Consider the following 16,580-nt stretch of genomic DNA (forward strand, 5'->3'; position numbering starts at 1 on the left):
ATGCAGCTGTTCTTCTTTGCTGTTTGCAGGTTTATTGCAAAAAGAGGGTAAAATAATGTCCTGACTCTTGTGAAAAGAGGAAGCGACCTTTGGAACAAAAGATTGGTCTGTTCTCAGAATGACCCGATCCTCCAATACCTGCATGTAAGGTTCTCTGATTGACAGAGCCTGGAGTTCGCTGACTCTGCGAGCTGTAGTCATCGCAATTAAGAAGACTGTCTTTAAAGTAATTAACCTTAGAGAAGCCTCTGATATCGGCTCAAAGGGCTCTCTAATAACTGCTTTCAACATAATGGAAAGATCCCATGTCGGTACTTTTCGGCATGGGGCCGGCCGTTGTTTAGCAACCGCCTTACAAAATCTGTTAATAAGTGGATCTTGCTGTAATGAGCGTTGAACGTAAACTGATAGGGCCGCAATTTGAACTTTAATTGTACTTAAAGCCAATTTCTTGTCGATGCCCTCTTGTAAGAATTCTAGAATTGTTGGAGAATCGTATTCTCTCTTCCTATTCTCTTTCAGCCAGAGATTAAATTTTTTCCAGTGTTTCTGATAAATTGCTCTGGTATTTGGCTTGCGACTCTGCAACAGAGTTTTGATCACCCTGTCTGATAGACCCTTGGACTTCAGGATGTCTATTTCAGATACCAAGCCGCCAGATTCAAAAAGGCTGGGTTGGGGTGCTGGACCGGACCTTGAGACAGCAGATCCGGACTGCACGGCAACATCCAGGGTGGCCGATCTACTAAGGATAGTAGAAGTGAAAACCACGCCCTTTTCGGCCAAAAGGGGGCTATTAAAATGAGGGAAGTCTTCTCCGTCTTGAATTTGGAGAGGACTCTCGGCAAAAGATGAAGTGGAGGGAAAGCATAGGTCAGGTTGAATGTCTATTTGTTCTGTAAGGCATCGACTGCTAGTGGCTGATCCCTTGGATTCAGAGAGAAGAAATTTGGTAGTTTGGCATTTTTCCTGTTTGCGAAAAGGTCGATTTCCGGAAGACCCCACTTGGTAACCATGTCTGCAAACACTGTCGGATCTAGAGACCACTCCTCTTGAGAGATCGACTGTCTGCTCAAAAAATCTGCTAGACCGTTCTGCGTACCCTTGAGATGGACGGCTGATAGAGACTCCAGATTCCCTTCTGCCCAAACAAACATTTCTTTGGCTATATTCATCAGGCTGGGGTTCCTGGTTCCCCCCTGCTTGTTCAGATACGCCACAGACGTGACGTTGTCCGACCTGATCTGCAGATGCTGATGTTTTAGTTGGTCTTGAAATGCTGCCATGCCTTTTGCTACAGCTTTTAACTCTCTGTAATTTGATGAGCGCTTCTTTTCTAGGCGACTCCAAAGGCCTTGCGCCCATTGATCCCCTAGATGGGCTCCCCAGCCTTGGTTGCTGGCGTCCGTCGTCAGTATGAGCATAACCGAGGGGTTCCACAACAGACCTCCTTTCAGATTGTTTTGGTTTCTCCACCACCAAAGTGCTTGTTTTGTTTTTTCTGAAAGAAACACTTTGTCCTCCAAGTCCTTTCCTAAAAGATTCTGTAAAAGGAATGACTGGAGCGGTCTTTGGTGAAACCTGGCCCATTTCACTGCTGGGATGGAGGCTGTCATGAGGCCTAAAACCGACATTATCTCCCTTACTGTTACAGGGAGATTTGTCTGTATTTGCGCTACTCGTTGACTTATGTGATCGATTTTTTCTTGAGGAAGAAAGGTCTTCTGTTCTGTTGAATTTATTATATAGCCCAAAAACAGGATCTCCTGAGAGGGAATGAGGTTTGATTTCTCCTGGTTGATGATCCAACCTAACTGAGTCAACCACTGCTGGGCGACCACTAGGTCTGCCAGCAGTTTTTGCCTCGTCGGTGCTAAGAACAGTAAGTCGTCTAAGTATGGGACGACTGTTATGCCCTGGAGTCTTAGGGGGGCCAGTGTCTCCGCAAGAATCTTGGTAAAGATCCTCGGGGACGAGGAGAGGCCAAAGGGAAGAGCTTGACTCTGAAAATGATAAATTTCTTCTCTCACTTGAATGGCTATGCGGAGGAACTTTTGGGAGCTTTTCCTGATAGGAATATGAAGGTAGGCATCCTTCAAATCTATTTTTGCCATGAAACAATCTTTTTGAAGCAGATTCTTCACAGAACAGATCGATTCCATCCGGAACTTTTTGTATCGAATGGCCGTGTTCAAAGGTTTTAGATTGAAGATCAGGCGGTACTTGCCTGACGGCTTCCGCACTAAAAAGACGTGCGAGTAAAAACCCTGACCTTCCTCTTGTTTGGGAACTGGTATTATGACCTTCTGATCTACAAGCTCTCCTATGAGATGTTGTAATGCCTGGGCTTTTTTCTGATCTTTTGCCAGTTGTGTAATCAAGAACCTTTTTGGTGGTGCTTGATCGAACTCCAGAGCATAACCCTTTTCTATGACTCCCCTGACAAAATTGTTGGAGGTCAGTTTTTTCCATTGTGGAAGGAAGTCCCCCAATCTTCCTCCCACTTGGATCCTGATATCACTGGGTTTTGGGATTTTTGTCAGGAGGGTTAAAGAGCACATTGGCTTTCTTTTTCCCCCCCTGTGTCGCCCAGGGTCTATTTGACTTCCCTTTTTCCTGATTTTTCTTTTGCCCTTTAAAGGGACGAAAAAACTTCTTGAAACCTGACTTTTTCTTGTCAGGAAAAGTCTTCTTTTTATCCGCAGTGCGTTCTAACGCTTCATCTAGCGGAGTGCCAAACAAAAAATTTCCTGAAAAAGGAACGCTGCAAAGGCGTAACTTAGAGGCAGTGTCTCCCGGCCAGGTTTTGAGCCAAAGAGTTCTCCTCGCAGCCACTGATAGGGAAGCTGCCCTGGCTGAAAGTTTTACCGATTCTGCCGAGGCATCGGCGATAAAGCCCACAGCTTTAAACAGCATGGGAAAGGATTTTAACAGCTCTTCTCTAGATGTACCTGCTGTCAGGTGTTCCTGCAATTGTTTGAGCCAAAACTCCAAATTACGTGCTACACACGTGGTTGCTAGGGCTGGCTTAAGGTTAGCCATGGCCGTGTCCCAGGATCTCTTGAGGATAACATCCCCTCTTTTATCCATGGGATCTGCCAAATGTCCCATATCCTCGAACACGAGATCTGAGTGTTTAGATACCTTTGCTAGTGGGGCATCAAGTTTTGGAGATTGATTCCAGACCGCAGCGGGGTCCTCATCAAAGGGGAATCTTCTTTTTAAGCCACCTGAAAAGAAGGGCCTTTTGTCAGGTTCCTCCCATTCTTTCAGGACTAAGTCTGAAACTATTTTGTGTACTGGAAAAACCTTTTGTTTTTTCCTACTTAACCCCTGATACATTCTATCATGACGTGAGAGAGAAGTTTTTTCCTCCTTTAGTTCTAACGTCTCATGAATTGCCCCAATTAGTTCATCTACCTCCTCCTGAGAGAGTTTAAATCTAGTGGGGGTGCAGGAGTCATCCTGATCATTTTCTTGCCCAGAATCTGGATGGGAAGAGTCTGAATCAGAATTTTTAAGGGAAATCTCCTCATTCTCTACAGGATCACCCGTTCCTGATGCTACCAGAATAGGAGATGTGGGCACCTCCTGCTGTCTTGCAGTTGAACCTGGTATCTGAGTGTCAGCAATGAGTTTTCTGAATGATTGAAAGGTGGCTTGCATTTCATCTTTAAATGAACCCAGAAATTTATTGAGTGGGGAATCTTCTTCGCTATTCACCACAGTAGCAATACAGGGACCGCATAAACTTTTGGTATATCCAGAAGCAAGCCTTGCATTACATGTGGCACATTTCTTTTTATCCTTAGAAGGGTTTTTAACTTCCTTTGATTCTCTCTGACAGAAAAAACGAGAGAGAGAGAGAGAGCGACCTTTAGTGTTATGCATAGGCAAGATCCCCCTCCTCCCCTGTTCTAAGGTGCCCACTGAGCTAAAATATAGGACAGACCTATCTAGCTCCCTTTGAATACAGGTGAAAACACAGGAAAAAAGGTTCTGGCACAGCCAGCCTACCTGTGAAGAGCCGGCGCCGGACTCCCCTTGTGCAGCGTCCATGCTGCTTCCGTGTATAGGCAGAGTATAGCCCACGCTTGCTGCCTTATAACACGCCGACTCGGCCTTCCTTCGAATCCCGCGCCAAGAAACCGGAACCTGAGTTTCCGGCGCACAGTGATGACACGCATCAGGCCCGGAGGTTACGCCCAGCGACTTCCGGGTCACGGCGTCCACCGTAAGGAGAGCTTCTCCCGCCTGCCAGACGCCGCCGCCATGCACGCCATCACTGCCCACTCCCTCGCCGGGCACCGGAGGAACGGGAAACTCCATGCACAAGCGGAGGGAACCCGTGGCCACAGAAATGGAGAGATTTTTAAGGTAGGGGAACAACCAGCCCAGCTGTCTTCCCCAGCCCTTTAGAGATGGATACTCTCCCTGATCCATCCCCCTGTAAAAAAGACGGTTCCTTGTGGTGACATGTCTCCTCCGTCTGAGGAAACACATAAAACTGAACAGATGCCTGAGGGACCGCCTTTTAAAGAGCTGGGGGTGATGTGTTTCCTGTCCAGGGAGGAGCTCCATCTCTCAAGGGCTGTCCTGGAAGACGCCTTGGGAAAAAGTTATGATGAATTGTTACCAACCAATAAACAAGGCTGCAGACACTATTAATCCAGTTTGGGGTGTCTAGTGTTATTTGTAGGTTTGGAGTTTATGCTGCCTACCATCCCCATTACATCACTTCCGCATTTAATGCAAAATATCATCATTTTCACACCTGCAAATCATGTAGTATTTTCATATTTTTGTCCAACCCACACACATATATATATATAAAATATCAAATTATTCTCTGCAGCTATTACCTTTTGTACCACCACCCCTCCCTTTAGAATGTAAGCTCTATAAGAAAGGCTCTCCTGTACCTTCTGTATTGAACTGTACTGCAATTGTGCTGTCCCCCATCTGCATTGTAAAGCTCAGCGTAAACTGTTGGCGCTATATAAAAATCTATCAAAAAAAAAAATTATATATTATATAATATATATATATATATATATATATATATATATATATATATATATATATATATATATATATATATATATATATATATATATATATATATATATATATAATGATTTTTTTTTTATCTAAATTTTTGGTCAGTAATTTACACCTTGTGCGCAAATGTCTTTTAACATATTCTGAACGTGAGAATAAGTTTGTGTGCAAATGTATACAAAAAGACCGGCTGAAAAAATAGATGCTCAAACAGGAGTACTGTGTGCAAAAGGCTTATATGTGTGTGTAATAAAATAAATGAAAAAAAAAATATATAAATATATATATATATATATATATATATATATATATATATATATATATATATATATATATATATATATATATATATATATATACACCCTGTTTCCCCAAAAATAAGACCTACCCTGAAAATAAGCCCTACTGTGTCTTTTGTTGGCATAATTAATATAAGACCCGGGCTTATTTTCGGGGAAACACGGTATATATTTATTTTTTTTTATTTATTTTATTACACACATACATACATATAAGCCTTTTGTACACAGTACTCCTGTTTGAGCATCTATTTTTTCAGCCGGTCTTTTTGTATACATTTGCACACAAACTTATTCTCACGTTCAGAATATGTTAAGACATTTGCGCACAAGGTGTAAATTACTGACCAAAAATTTAGATAAAAAAAAATCATATTATATATATATATATATATATATATATATATATATATATATATATATATATATATATATATATATATAAATTTTGTATTCTGAAGAATACACAGCGCTTGTTTACACGCCTGTGTGCATAGGAAAAATTACAATTAATGGGCTGTATTTTAGCTCAGTAAAAAAAATAAGCTGTACAGAGATTTTTCTAGCTGCAGTGTGCAAGAAGCCATATACATATATACATTGTGTGTGTTCACACATACACACATACGGTAATCTGGTTACTAAAATGACATGCAACATAGGACTGTACTGGAGATTTTGCAAATACCTTTTATGCTCTTCTGCTCTTCTTCCTTTATGTCCAATCCAGGAATGAAGGGTTCTCTGTTTGAGAACTGTAAAGCAAAGAAAAAAAATAGACCATTACATAAAAGAAGTCAAACCATCCACATTTACATTAAAGAATTTCTAACAGAAACCTTTCTATTTTATGGAGTCTTCCCACTAAATGAAAGTAACAGAATACAAAAAGCGAAGAAAAAAGGCATTCAGGAAGTAAATCTTGTGCTAACAAACATATAACCTACAAGCAAAGGTCAAAAGACATAAAACTATAGGAGGAGTTCTGTTCTGAAACAAAAAGTAAAGACATCTTGCGAAACTGCAAAAAAAAAAAAATCCACCCAATTACTGACACATATGACTCACAAATGTTCAGAGAAGAACTATATATAGATAAGGCACAGTATGAATTAAATTACCCCACAGTCACGGTTTATCTAGGACATGCCAGTAAATGAAGTTATGAGTCAACAGTTTTGCAATCCATCAGATTATACTTTCACTTTTACATTTATTTTGGGAATAAATTGGGTATCAAGGTAAAAAAGTATATCTGTATCATATACAAAATGTATCTAGAATGAACATACTAAAGCAGAACTCTACTCATACAGGTAAATATTTACCTGGCAAGAGATGGGCAATTCCAGTTCATACGTGGCTAAGATACATAGATGACGTATTGGTCATCTGGACAGGTGACAAAACAACCATACACAATTTCATCAAACAACTTGACATCAATGTACGGAATATACGCTTGACCTACACGTATGACCAATCACAGATCGCATTTTTTGATCTACTGATTGAATTACAGAATGGGAAAATTAACACCAGTACCTATCGCAAGGATACAGCAGCTAACACGCTTTTACAAGCAGACAGTCACCATCCATCATGGCAAAAGAATGGGATACCTTCAGGTCAGTTTATGAGAATTAAAAGAAACAGTTCTACACCAACTGCCTTAGATAGAGAATTAAGGGAACTGTATACACGATTTGTGAACGTGGGTATTCTCACAAGCAAATCAGACATGCTAAGCGCAAGGCGGCGTGCCGCAACAGAGATAGCCTACTTCTCCAACCTGTTACGCCTACTTCTCCAACCGGTTACACCAAAAGACAAAAAAACAAAGCAGGCCCAGTAAGATTGATTACCACATTTGGAGCACAATGGGGAAGTGTACGTAAAATCCTAGAAAAACATTGGGGTATTCTAACCAACAACAAGGAATTAGCCAACATAGTAGGAGACAGCCCCAAGATGGTGGCACGTAAAACTAAAAATCTGGGAGATATCCTGATACATTCGGAAAACGTCAGGTAACCGAGCCCCACTTGGTTTATCTGGGTATCCACGAAGCAAGGGGATGTTCCCATGTAAAAAATGCCAAATCTGCCCCTTTGTGGATAGAACAAATGTATTTATGGAAGCGGAAGGCCAGAAAGAGTTTGAGATCAGAGACTTAATTGTTCCACCGAGTGATATATATGATCACCTGTCCTTGCCCAAAAATATACATTGGCAAGACGAAAAGAATGTTGAAAGTAAGAATAGGTGAACACCGGCTTAGAGACATTAGGAAGGAAAAAGAAAGAGACCCAGAGAAAGAGAGGGAGAGACCAGTGGCTAAACACTTTGCACAGTGTCATCAAGGCAAACCCGATTGGCCTAACAGTAAGGAATATATGTCCTTAAACTTCCAGCTAGAAGAATGGATTTTAATCTCATATTATTACAAAAGGAGAAGTGGTGGATATGTACCCTGAGATCCCTCATACATCTTGGTATGAACACTGAATGCAATCTACAGTCTTTCTTGGAGTAGCAGAATATATAATAGCCTTCCTCCTCAGCTTTATAGTCTGTATATATATTTAAATGTCTGTATATGTATATCTCTTTTTCTCACTCTTCTCTATCTTTTTCAATACATCAAGGGTAATCATACTACATGAGAGTAGAAGTTGTATAGATGGGCTTGATTGCAAACCCATCCTTAAACAAAAATAAAACCTCTTTATTTCCCTTTTGGATTCTTCTTGGTTATCTCCTCCTTTTCACTCCCTCCATCTGTTACAAATTGTAAACAATAAGGGGTTAAAATCTATACCTTTGGATACTCGTACACACGGTCAGACATCCGACAAACTTTCCCTTGGATTTTTGTCCGAAGTGATTTGTCCAGTCACACCCATAGCATACACACGCTCAGACTTTTCTGAAAACTTTCCCAACATCACGTGGTTTTTCTGCTCTTTACCGCCACCCTTTGGTTAACTTCTGCTATTGTTGGTTGATTTTAACATTGGTTCTGAGCATGCGTATTTGCACTTTGTACAACAGTCCGATGGCTTGCTGTACACACGGTCGGACTAGGCACCATCAGACTTTTGTTGTCGAAAAGTTTGTCGATTTGTAGACCAAACTTTTTGTCCGAGGAAACACAAAAAGTTGGTCCGATGGAGCGTACACACGATCAGACAAATTTGAAAACTTGTTGATTTTGAAGTTTGTTGGCTGAAAGTCCGACCGTGTGTACGGGCCTTAAATCTCAAAAAAGTAGGACCTGTGTTTGAAGGTCAACATGATGAAGAATATAAAAAAACAAGAACTGGACATTTATGTACTGTAAAGACAAAAACTATAAAAAGAAAAATAAGCACCTGATGAAAAGGAGCACACTTTAACGGAGAACATAAGGAAAGAGAACCTGTGTTTTTTCTTCCTTTTTTTAATTCCATTTCCCATCTGGGAAAACATTCAAATTAGAGGGACGGCTTCACCAAAAATAAAAGGGAGAGGGAAATGCCGTTCCCATATTCGTCCAGAAGAAGCCATGTGACATACCGTTGTGAAACAGGTCAACGCTATATGGACCATGACGCCGTTAACACGATCCCCCAGCTGGAAGTGAAGTGGAGAAATAAGGAGAGTTCAGGACTGGATGCCGCATGTAATCACAATTAGCTGAACTATCTCTGAGACACTGACGAGGAACAGGCTGAATGTCTGTAAGCAAAGTGCACGCAGCATATGGAGATGCTATCTGCTTGTTTTAGAATGGTGCTTTTAGCTACGGATTTTACCGCAGCTAGAAGCACACAATGCTTTCCTTTGACACAATTCACACACTACGGTTACCTGCGGTTTTGTGCAGATAGAAAATAGAACTGGATGCGTCCAGGTGCGAAATCCCGCAGCTATCGGCACATAATCACATGTAATCGCAGTGCACTGTGTCAGCTGCGTTTGGTATGCATCTTGAGGGGGAACTCTACGCCAAATTTCAAATAAAAAACCAGCATGGGTTCCCCCTATGGGATCATACCAGGCCCTTGGGTCTGCTATGGATTTTAAGGGGAACCACCGTACGCCGAAAAAAACGGCGTGGGGTTTCCCCAAAATCCATACCAGACCCGTATCCGAGTAGCTGCCCGGCCGGTCAGAAAAGGGGATGGGGACGAGCGAGCGCGCCCCCCCCCCCCCTTAACCGTGCCAGGCCTCATGCCCTCAACATGTGGGGGTAGGTGCTTTGGGGCAGGGAGGCGCACTGTGGCCCCCCCACCCCAAAGCACCTGTCCCCATGTTGATGACAGGGCCTCGTCTGGACAACCCTGGCCGTTGGTTGTCGGGGTCTGCGGGAGGGGCGATTATAGGAATCCGGGAGCTCCCTTTAATGAGGGGGTCCCCAGATGACGGCCCCCCACCCTCTCTAGGGCCTCTGATGATGTCACAGTCCCATCATGCTCCGGGTGCACCCAGAGCATGATGGGACTGTGACTGACGTCATAAGAGGCCTATATAAAATCGGTGCGAGCCGCGCACACGGCATTACAGCGGGAGGAAGCGACGTGTCAACATCGAAGAAGAGAAGAAGAAGGCAGAAGGCGACAGAAGCCCAGGCACCCCCCCCCCCCCCCCCCGTAAAAGAGCTAAAGAAGAGAGCGGGGCACCCGGCGAAAGAGAACCAGACGGCGGTGAAGACCGGACCCCCCCCCCCCCCGGCAGAAGACATCGAAGAAGCAGGGCCCCCCTCGTAAAAAAGAGCTAAAGAAAAGAGGGGGGGCCCCCCCCGGAGCCGACTAATAAATTACTTTAAAAATCCTGTGTTTTTTTACATTTTTTTTCCCGTCAGATGAATGAATAGAGGTATGATGTACCCAATACTAATTCACTTAGGGTGGGGGGCCCCCTTATTAAAGGGGGCTCCCAGATTCCAATAAGCTCCCCTCCCGTAGACCTCGACAGCCAACAACCAGGGTTGTCGGGAAGAGGCCCTGTCCTTATCAACATGGGGACAGGTGCCTTGGGGTGGGGGGGCCACAGGACACCCCCCTGCCCCAAAGCAACCCCCCCCCCCCATCTTGAGGGCATGCGGCCCCTTTCCTGACCGGCCGTGCTGCTGCTTGGATACGGGTCTGGTATGGATTTTGGGGGAACCCCACGCCGTTTTTTCGCATACGGGGGTTTCCCTTAAAATGCATAGCATACCCAAGGGCCTGGTATGCTCTCGTAGGGGGAACCCATCCCGTTTTTTTTTTATTTGAAATTTGGCGTGGAGTTCCCCTCAAGATTCATACCAGACACAGTGCTTGGTATTGGCAGGGATCCAAGTTGGATTCCCCGTTCAATATCGTGCCGCGGCTAAACGCAACCGCAGCTAAAAGCACTGTACAAATGCAGCTGATCGTTGTGCCTGGAGTCTTGAATTCCAGCAAAACAAACATGCTTTTATCTGCAGCAAAACAGCTGTCCGTGTGAAAGGGGCCTAATTGTAAACTTCAGCTCTATCGTGAAGATATTTCCCTGACACAGCAAGATGGTAATGTAGAATTGTCATTCTTATTTACATAACAGTATATGGATCTCATTGTCCAATGAAAAACTTCATAGGACAGTTACTGGAATGTATTTTTTATATATTACACACACACACACACTTAACAACTAGCCACTGAAGCAATAACAGGACAATATCTTATGATATATTCACAAACGTATGTAATATTGCTATGTTGACAAATATGAGAGACACCAATACAACCATCAGAGTCGGTTCACACTGCAGCGGCATTACTTCGGGGGCGACTCTAAAAGTCGTCCTGAGGACGACTTCAGAGGCAATTTGCAAAACGACTTCTGTATAGAAGTCAATGCAGGTCGCCCTGAGCCGCCCCCAAAGTCGTACAGAAACCTTTTTCTAAGTCAGAGCGACTTGCTTCGCTCCTACTAGAACGGTTCCATTGCATTCAATGGGACGCGACTCGTCAGGCGGCTAAGCCGCCTGACGTGTCGCCCCAGTGTGAACCGGGTCTTAGAGTTACTTTGTATTTATAAACGAGACTGGTTATTTATTTCAATAAAATGTATACCATATATCAAGATCTCACTAGAGACTAACACCGTTTAATACACGTGGAAGCTATAAGACTCACTCTGGGAAACAATAGAGACACAGACCTCGAGCAATAATTAGCACTCATCAATCTCAACACTCAGATCAGAGATTCAGCTAACAAATGAGACATATTGTTTGGATCAAAAGGTTACCAGCAATCCATCAATAACAATTGAAATACACCCACTCCACCATACAACTGCTACTCCCATCTCACCCCCGGGGGAGCCACATAAATTATGAAAAGTCCTTAAAGCGGGGTTCCAACCACAATTAGCATTTTTTTAATGCATGTCCTTTCATCATGCGTTTTTATAAATATAAATCCGGTCACTTACTATTTTACAATCCGCCGCCGCTCCACATAGATATTCAAAAAAGATAGTTTATAAAACTTTGTCCACACCGTTGTCATTTTGCTTGTGGGCATTGTGAAGCCCACAAGCACTTACTTCCTGGAAGTCTTGGATGGGGAGTGATAATTGGGTAGCGAACTGCATCCTGGGAAATGATGACACACATTTCCCAGGAGCATTAGAGGGAGATGTCAGGATCCTAGGTGATTCCAAAGGCAGATTTCGTGGGACTGCATAGCAACAGGCATTTCCAGATGAGTAAAACATTTTCTTTTTTAGGTATAATGAGCACAATAATGAAAAAAAAATTTGGGATGGAAACTCCACTTTAACACAATATAGTTAGTTAATTTTTGTATATAGCGGACCGCTGGACTATTTAATATATGTGGCTTAATAGGAGTCCGGGCCATTTTTGTTTTATGTCAGTATAAAATGTTTGTATTTGTCTTTATGGTTCACTGTTATTTGCACCAATTGTATTTTGTATACAAGGTGTGTTGATTGATTGTCATCTTGTCACATTGGTCATCACTAGCTCATACAGAGCAATCATTTTTTGTATACGACATCTTTTTGATACATTAATAAATATTTGTACATTTTATTACATCTGATCCATTATTGCCCAATATTACCGATAGTAGCCGTCTTTATTTCCCTAGGGAAGCCGTCTCTCCGGTTTCCAATAGGGAATATCCATGATATATGCAATACCAGTTCAACCTGTTTTTCTCGAATCAGACTATAACCGCCTATTTCCAGGATGTTTATTGCACAAGAAACGGGGTAACTTTTATCAGCTGAAAAGTTTGGCAACACAAAAACCTGTGAAGCTAAACAGGAACAGGTGGAATAGATTATTATGGTTATGCAGGGGGTGGAGGAATCCAAAAAATGGGATTAACAGAATTCTAAATCCTTTGGCACGTAGAGCAGCTTCCATGCAAGTATTTTAACTGTGTAATAAGACATTTGCATGAAGTCAATCTGTGTGGAGGTAGTGAGGAGAAAGGGGCCGGTTAGATGCAGATGCTCCAAGAAAAGAAAAGTAAAAATAAAAAAATAAAAGAAAGAGCAAAAAAGTACAATAAATTAAAGTGGAAACCCAGTCAAATCCTAACTATACATGAACCTGATCCCACCCCCATTCTAAGCCTAATCTTACTACGCTGTAAAGGAAAGACGTCTATACTTGCCTACTTTGAAGGCGCTCTGGTCCAGTCATCTGATTGGCTCCCAAGGGAGAGGCGGGACAGCAGATAACAAATGCTTGCCCAGACTCTGCAGCCACCTTTAGCAATCTCGTCACTTAAGCTGGCCGCTGGAAAAAATCATGCGACTCGACCACCCTCAGCATAGGTAAGTATACACATCTGTCCAGTTAGTTAGAATAGGCTTGGAATGGGGCTAGGAGTAGGTTTAAATATAGTTACGATTTGACAGAACTTCTTCTTTAAAAAGTGCAGTTCCACCCAAAAATGGAACTTCAGCTTTTCGTATTTCTCCACCTCTCGGGTGTCACATTTGGCACCTTTCGGGGGGGGGGGGGGGGGAGCAGATACCAGTCTGTCTAAAACAGGTATTTGCTCCCACTTCTGGCGAAAGATCGCCGAAAAATCGCACATGCGCAGTAGGGAACCAGGCTGTGAAGCCCCAAAGCTTCACTTCCTGATTTCCTTACTGAAGATGGTGGCACCTCCACCTGGGAGCAAAGGGATGGGTCGGCTTCGGGTGAGGACATTGCGGGCACCCAGGACAGGAAAGTGTCCTTTTTTAAAATAAGACAGCAGCTGCAGTATTTGTAGCTGCTGTCATTTTCTTTTTTCGGCAGAACTTCGCTTTAAAAGAGGAGTTCTGGGCCTGGTTATGGCGGGGAAATCGAGCAGCTGCTGCAGCATTGAGAATATGTTACATGTTTCACCCTAAAAACAGGTGTATTGTGTAATGTGTTCCCAAAGGTGATCTTATCCTTTACTAGACTGTGTAAAAAATGTATATATCTAACAATTTTTAGCCTACTCTGGTCCAGTCACATAAATTTTTTTTGGTAATGGTTTTGCACACAACAGCACTTGGGCTCCTCCTTCCATAGCAATCCCCTATGGGGGCACTGAGGTGGGCTCAATCCCAAGCCACGTTCTGTGTGTCCATTGACATGCGCAGTGTGACTCGACCCTGCCCCTCGCTCTGTCGATACAGGCTATGATTGACAGCAGTAGCCACCAATGGCTCCCACTGATGCCTCACTCGCCAGTAAGGAGAAAGAAAGCGGAGAGAGACACTGCTTTTAGGCACAGCGCTGCAAACAGTCAGAATTGGTAACGAAAGTGATGTTTCGTCGCCGCCATCTTGCTACACCCCACACTCCTCAATAGTAAGGATACTCCGAGAAGGGAAAAGCGGACATCTTGTTACATCCACCGGAGTTTTGCATTTTACACTTCTATTTAAATGTAAAAATGAGGTTATGTGCTGAAATCCAGTACTTCTAACTCTGTCTGACTGTTATGATGTTGAATTTTAAAAGCAGCGGCAAGCCTGCTCATCTCAGAGGTTTGAGAATCTGACAGAAGTTCGCTGCTTTTAACCACTAGCCACCCGGCGGCCGACTATTTACAGCCGCAAGGTCGCTTTAATATGCCGGAAGGCCGTCTATATACGGGCTCCGGCCGAGCGCCACTGGGGGGAGCGCGTGCGCCCGCCGCGTCACACAGGTTTCCGGTACGCATGCCTTGCAGCCACGATGTCCGCCAAGCACCCGCGATCAGCAGTCACAGAGCCAGGGACGTGGATCTCTGTGTGTAAACACAGAGATCCACGTCCTGTTAGGGAGAGGAGACCGATGGTGTGTCCCTTGTACATAGGGACACAGCATCGGTCACCTCCCCCAGTCAGTATCCTCCCCCCACAGTAAGAATCACTCCCAGGGTACACATTTAACCCCTTCCCTGCCAGTCACATTTACACGGTAATCAGTGCATATTTATAGCACTGTTCGCTGTATAAATGTGAATGGTCCCAAAAATGTGTCAAAAGTGTCTGATGTGTCCGCCGTAATATCGCAGTCGTGACAAAAATCGCAGATCACCGTCATTACTAGTAAAAAAAAAAAGTAATAATTCTATTCCCTATTTTGTAGGCGTTATAACATTTGCGCAAACCAATTACTATACGCTTATTGCGATTTTTTACCAAAAATATGTAGAAGAATACGTATTGGACTAAACTGAAATAAAAAATATATATATTTTTTTAAATGGGATATTTATTATAGCAAAAAAGTAAAAAAAATTAGTTTTTTTTCAAAATTGTGGCTCTATTTTTGTTTATTGCGCAAAAAACAAAAACCGCAGAGGTGATCAACTACCACCAAAAGAAAACTCTATTTGTGGGGAAAAAAAGGACGTCAATTTTGTTTGGGAGCCACGTCGCACGACCGCGCAATAGTCATTCAAAGCACGACAGTGCCGAAAGCTGAAATTTCTCCTGGGCAGGAAGGGGGTATATGTGCCCAGTAAGCAAGTGGTTAAAATTCAATATCTAACCAGTCAGACAGACTTCTAAGCACTGTATTTACTATATAAACTCACTTTCCTGTTCAAAATAATTGTAAAATGGAAAACTCCGGTGGGTGTAACAAGATGTCCACTTTCCGCCTTCTCAGATTATCCTTACTATGGAGGAGTGTGGGGTGTAGCAAGATGATGGCCGCGACGGAACGTCACTTCCGTTACCAATTCTGACGGGTCGCCAAATCCGACGAAACACCGGCAAGCATGAGGGGGATGTAGCTAACCTTAACACAGAAGTTTTTTTTAATCTTACTGCTTTAAATGGGTTGTAAAGGTAAAAGAAATGCTTCCCTAAAAGCTTCCTTTACCTTAGTGCAGTCCTCCTTCACTTACCTCATCCTTCCATTTTGCTTTTAAATGTCCTTATTTCTTCTGAGAAATCCTCACTTCCTGTTCTTCTGTCTGTAACTCCACACAGTAATGCGAGGCTTTCTCCCTGGTGTGGAGAAAGCCTCTTGAGGGGGAAGGGGGCGAGCAGGAGAGTCAGGAAGCCCACTAACACAAAGCTCCTTTCTCTATCTGCAAAGTAGAGAGTGTCCTGACACTCCTGCTCACCCCTCCCCCCAAGAGGCTTTCTCCACACCAGGGAGTTTCTCCACACCCTCCTTCACTGGGAGTTGCATGATCTGCAATCTGATTCTGGCCTGGCCGCCCTTCCACATTAACTCCCTGAATAGTGTTTCCATTCGTTTAAACCATATTTGGTTCACCCAAATTGGAGAGTTATGAAGAACATATAATATCTGGGGGAGCCAGATCATTTTTATCAGATTGCATCTCCCAGCTACAGAAAGGGGGAGGCGGCTCCAGATATCTTTTTTTAATCTCAGTTTCAACAACAGTGGAGCTATATTATTGCTGGTATACTCCTTGACCTCACTAGTGATCCAAACCCCTAAGTATTTCAATTTTGTTGAGATTTTCAACTGGGGCATTTCGGCTATTGTCTGGTCGCCTAACGGATCTATTGGAAGTAGGGCCGACTTATCCCAGTTGACAATTAATCCCGAAAACCTTCCAAACTCCCTGACCATTTGGACCACTGTGGTCAGCGAGCTATCCACGTTTCCTACAAAGAACAAGACATCGTCCGCAAAGAGCGATATCTTGTCTTCCTCTAAACCCCTTCTAAACCCCTGTATGTCTCTATTTAATCTAGTTTTGATAGCAAGGGGTTCCA

At 43.2% G+C, this 16,580-nt stretch overlaps 1 protein-coding gene across 4 annotated transcripts in view; it reads right to left on the minus strand.

Annotated features, from left to right (window-relative positions):
* The window catches only part of PARG (poly(ADP-ribose) glycohydrolase), a 237,107-nt gene that overhangs the window by 193,625 nt on the left and 26,902 nt on the right, over positions 1-16,580 (minus strand). For 3 of the 4 annotated variants that reach the window (XM_040320736.1, XM_040320739.1, XM_040320737.1), the window contains exon 2: positions 6,049-6,115. In XM_040320736.1, the coding sequence (XP_040176670.1) occupies positions 6,049-6,115 (67 nt within the window). Of the gene's footprint in view, positions 1-6,048; positions 6,116-6,199; positions 6,233-16,580 lie in introns of those variants that run through there. The other variant, XM_040320738.1, reaches the window with a different exon arrangement.

The sequence above is a fragment of the Rana temporaria genome, chromosome 8, assembly GCF_905171775.1.
Source record: "Rana temporaria chromosome 8, aRanTem1.1, whole genome shotgun sequence".
Taxonomy (NCBI): Eukaryota; Metazoa; Chordata; class Amphibia; order Anura; family Ranidae; genus Rana; species Rana temporaria.